The sequence below is a fragment of the Notolepis coatsorum genome, assembly GCF_963971535.1.
Source record: "Notolepis coatsorum genome assembly, chromosome: 2".
NCBI classification, from domain to species: domain Eukaryota; kingdom Metazoa; phylum Chordata; class Actinopteri; order Aulopiformes; family Paralepididae; genus Notolepis; species Notolepis coatsorum.
Genome location: NC_140166.1, coordinates 222,849,931 through 222,854,930, shown reverse-complemented (window position 1 = coordinate 222,854,930; position 5,000 = coordinate 222,849,931). Strand labels below are relative to the sequence as shown.

General features: G+C 44.1%; 1 protein-coding gene across 1 annotated transcript in view; it reads right to left on the bottom strand.

The window, feature by feature from the left end:
* Positions 1 to 5,000, bottom strand: part of prkd1 (protein kinase D1) — a gene marked incomplete at both ends in the record, with an annotated part of 165,017 nt that overhangs the window by 59,044 nt on the left and 100,973 nt on the right. Inside the window, one exon of the mRNA XM_084308561.1 lies at positions 74 to 146. Within this exon, the coding sequence (XP_084164687.1) occupies positions 74 to 146 (73 nt within the window). The remainder of the gene's footprint in view (positions 1 to 73; positions 147 to 5,000) is intronic.

Genomic DNA, 5,000 nt, shown 5'->3' with positions numbered 1-5,000 from the left:
TATTCACTGACCTTTGGGAAGTATTTCGACACATGGGTACCTTAGTGGTGTGGTTGATGTTACTGTACTGTACCTCCATATACGATCCCAAACTGCCCTGAGCCCAGCACCTCGTCAGGGAAGATCTGGTACACGGAGCTGATGTCCTGTCAGAGAGAAGAGACGACCAAGAATGTTAAGACATACTGGTCCTGGTAGGCTATAGCGACATCCCGGAACCTCCGATCCTCCGATCTGGGTCTCCTCTTCATCCCTCGCACCAGGTTGCGGACTTTCGGTGACAGAGCCTTCAGCGTGGCGTCCCCTACCCTCTGGAACTCTCTCCCCCCTGAAATCCACAATGCCCCCCCTACCCTGGACACCTTCAAAACTGCTCTCAAAACACACCTCTTCACCAAGGCTTTCCCCATCAGTTAGTTTAGATTAGGTTCATTGTCCCTTACCTGCCCTCATCCTCCCCTTTATTTTTTCCCTATTGCCCCCTTTCCCTAGCTCTTGATTGTGAAGCGACCTTGGGTTTCCTGAAAGGCGCTATAGAAATTTGATTTATTATTATTATTATTATTATTATTATTATTATTATTATTATTATTATTATTATTATTATTATTATTATTATTATTATTATTATTATTATTATTATTATTATTATTATTATTATTATTATTATATTATTATTATTATTATTATTATTATTATTATTATCTGACATCACTCACTGTAAAAAGGGCTTTGTTTAGGACTAGAAAAACACTATAGAAATGCAACCATTCATGTTTGGCAGTATCCTCTACACGATGCATGTGTTAGAGCAGTGCTTCTCAAACTTTTTTTGTCAGGCCCCCCTTTGGCGGACCAAAATATTTTGGGCCCCCCCCCCCCTCGCCCCAACAAAATAGTCATGAAATGGGCCATGTTTAAATTTATTGAAATAACACCAATATCGTGACCTTTCAAATTGGCCCTATATTTTGTTTTCAGAGCTGTCATGGATGAAAAGCCAGCTTCACACAGATACTGTATGTGGTGCTGAATGGTATCAACACCTTAACTGCTGCATCATGAGATACTTGGTGGGCCATGAGATGAGATACTTGGTACTCAGCACCACACTCTGAAACTAGCTCTCCAGGTGGTATCAGATGAGATTTCAAAGAGTTCTTCCAAGAGTTTGGATGGAGATGTGTCAGGAAGCTTTGTCTCAATGTTGTCTGTAAAGGTTTTTTTTATCCAGAGTAACTTGGTGATCCTTTTCTGTGTTTTATTAAATAATGATTTTCAGATTTTGAGAAATGGTATTTTCATGGAGAACAGTGCAGCTGCAACAGATAGCACTTTAGTGATAATTTTCTGTAATAAAAAAAAAAAAAAAAAAAATTTAAATAAATCTCAAGGCCCCCCCTGTCATGCCTCTGCGCCCCCCCTGGGGGGCGCGCCCCCCACTTTGAGAAACACTGTGTTAGAGACAGGACACTAACATGTTAGTGTTCGTGTTAGTGTTAGGTTTAGGTTTAGGTTTAGGGTTAGTGTTAGTGCTAGTGTTAGTGTTAGTGTTAGGTTTAGGTTTAGGGTTAGTGTTAGTGCTAGTGTTGGTGTTAGTGTTTAGGTTTAGGGTTAGGGTTAGTGCTAGTGTTAGTGTTAGGTTTAGATTTAGGTTTAGGGTTAGTGTTAGTGCTAGTGTTGGTGTTAGTGTTTAGGTTTAGGGTTAGGGTTAGTGTTAGTGCTAGTGTTAGTGTTAGTGTTAGGTTTAGGTTTAGGGTTAGTGTTAGTGCTAGTGTTGGTGTTAGTGTTTAGGTTTAGGGTTAGTGTTAGTGCTAGTGTTAGTGTTAGGTTTAGGTTTAGGGTTAGTGCTAGTGTTAGGGTTAGTGTTAGTGTTAGGTTTAGGGTTAGGGTTAGTGCTAGTGTTAGGGTTAGTGTTAGTGTTAGGGTTAGTGTGTGCACTCTGTCACAGATCCAATCACAACCTCCACACTCGGGATGTCAAAGCCTGAAATGTCGGACCCATGGAATGTATGCAAGCTGGCTCTCCACTGGGTCATATTGAGAAAACGGTCACCAATAAGGTCAATTTGACTCACCATGGTGATGCGTTAGGGTCTTGTTACCATGGTGATGCGTTAGGGTCTTGTTACCATGCTGATGTGTTAGGGTCTTGTTACCATGGTGATGTGTTAGGGTCTTGTTACCATGGTGATGTGTTAGGGTCTTGTTACCATGGTGATGCGTTAGGGTCTTGTTACCATGCTGATGTGTTAGGGTCTTGTTACCATGGTGATGCGTTAGGGTCTTGTTACCATGGTGATGCGTTAGGGTCTTGTTACCACGGTGATGTGTTAGGGTCTTGTTACCATGGTGATGTGTTAGGGTCTTGTTACCATGGTGATGTGTTAGGGTCTTGTTACCATGGTGATGTGTTAGGGTCTTGTTACCATGGTGATGCGTTAGGGTCTTGTTACCATGGTGATGCGTTAGGGTCTTGTTACCATGGTGATGCGTTAGGGTCTTGTTACCATGGTGATGCGTTAGGGTCTTGTTACCATGGTGATGCGTTAGGGTCTTGTTACCATGCTGATGTGTTAGGGTCTTGTTACCATGGTGATGTGTTAGGGTCTTGTTACCATGCTGATGTGTTAGGGTCTTGTTACCATGGTGATGCGTTAGGGTCTTGTTACCACGCTGATGCGTTAGGGTCTTGTTACCATGGTGATGCGTTAGGGTCTTGTTACCATGGTGATGCGTTAGGGTCTTGTTACCATGGTGATGCGTTAGGGTCTTGTTACCATGGTGATGTGTTAGGGTCTTGTTACCATGGTGATGCGTTAGGGTCTTGTTACCATGGTGATGCGTTAGGGTCTTGTTACCATGGTGATGCGTTAGGGTCTTGTTACCATGGTGATGCGTTAGGGTCTTGTTACCATGGTGATGCGTTAGGGTCTTGTTACCATGGTGATGCGTTAGGGTCTTGTTACCACGGTGATGCGTTAGGGTCTTGTTACCATGGTGATGCGTTAGGGTCTTGTTACCATGGTGATGTGTTAGGGTCTTGTTGCCATGGTGATGTGTTAGGGTCTTGTTACCATGGTGATGCGTTAGGGTCTTGTTACCATGGTGATGTGTTAGGGTCTTGTTACCATGGTGATGCGTTAGGGTCTTGTTACCATGGTGATGCGTTAGGGTCTTGTTACCATGGTGATGCGTTAGGGTCTTGTTACCATGGTGATGCGTTAGGGTCTTGTTACCATGGTGATGTGTTAGGGTCTTGTTACCATGGTGATGTGTTAGGGTCTTGTTACCATGGTGATGTGTTAGGGTCTTGTTACCATGGTGATGTGTTAGGGTCTTGTTACCATGGTGATGTGTTAGGGTCTTGTTACCATGGTGATGTGTTAGGGTCTTGTTACCATGGTGATGCGTTAGGGTCTTGTTACCATGGTGATGTGTTAGGGTCTTGTTACCATGCTGATGTGTTAGGGTCTTGTTACCATGGTGATGCGTTAGGGTCTTGTTACCATGCTGATGTGTTAGGGTCTTGTTACCATGGTGATGCGTTAGGGTCTTGTTACCATAGTGATGTGTTAGGGTCTTGTTACCATGGTGATGTGTTAGGGTCTTGTTACCATGCTGATGCGTCTTGTTACCATGGTGATGTGTTAGGGTCTTGTTACCATGGTGATGTGTTAGGGTCTTGTTACCATGGTGATGCGTTAGGGTCTTGTTACCATGGTGATGCGTTAGGGTCTTGTTACCATGGTGATGCGTTAGGGTCTTGTTACCATGGTGATGCGTTAGGGTCTTGTTACCATGGTGATGCGTTAGGGTCTTGTTACCATAGTGATGTGTTAGGGTCTTGTTACCATGGTGATGTGTTAGGGTCTTGTTACCATGCTGATGCGTCTTGTTACCATGGTGATGTGTTAGGGTCTTGTTACCATGGTGATGTGTTAGGGTCTTGTTACCATGGTGATGCGTTAGGGTCTTGTTACCATGCTGATGTGTTAGGGTCTTGTTACCATGGTGATGCGTTAGGGTCTTGTTACCATAGTGATGTGTTAGGGTCTTGTTACCATGGTGATGCGTTAGGGTCTTGTTACCATGGTGATGCGTTAGGGTCTTGTTACCATGGTGATGTGTTAGGGTCTTGTTACCATGCTGATGCGTCTTGTTACCATGGTGATGTGTTAGGGTCTTGTTACCATGGTGATGTGTTAGGGTCTTGTTACCATGGTGATGCGTTAGGGTCTTGTTACCATGGTGATGCGTTAGGGTCTTGTTACCATGGTGATGCGTTAGGGTCTTGTTACCATGGTGATGCGTTAGGGTCTTGTTACCATGGTGATGCGTTAGGGTCTTGTTACCACGCTGATGCGTTAGGGTCTTGTTACCATGGTGATGTGTTAGGGTCTTGTTACCATGGTGATGTGTTAGGGTCTTGTTACCATGGTGATGTGTTAGGGTCTTGTTACCATGGTGATGCGTTAGGGTCTTGTTACCATGGTGATGCGTTAGGGTCTTGTTACCATGGTGATGTGTTAGGGTCTTGTTACCATGGTGATGCGTTAGGGTCTTGTTACCATGGTGATGTGTTAGGGTCTTGTTACCATGGTGATGCGTTAGGGTCTTGTTACCATGGTGATGTGTTAGGGTCTTGTTACCATGGTGATGTGTTAGGGTCTTGTTACCATGGTGATGCGTTAGGGTCTTGTTACCATGGTGATGTGTTAGGGTCTTGTCACCATGGTGATGTGTTAGGGTCTTGTTACCATGGTGATGCGTTAGGGTCTTGTTACCATGGTGATGTGTTAGGGTCTTGTTACCATGGTGATGTGTTAGGGTCTTGTTACCATGGTGATGCGTTAGGGTCTTGTTACCATGGTGATGCGTTAGGGACGGGTCTTGTTACCATGGTGATGTGTTAGGGTCTTGTTACCATGGTGATGTGTTAGGGTCTTGTTACCATGGTGATGTGTTAGGGTCTTGTTACCATGGTGATGTGTTAGGGT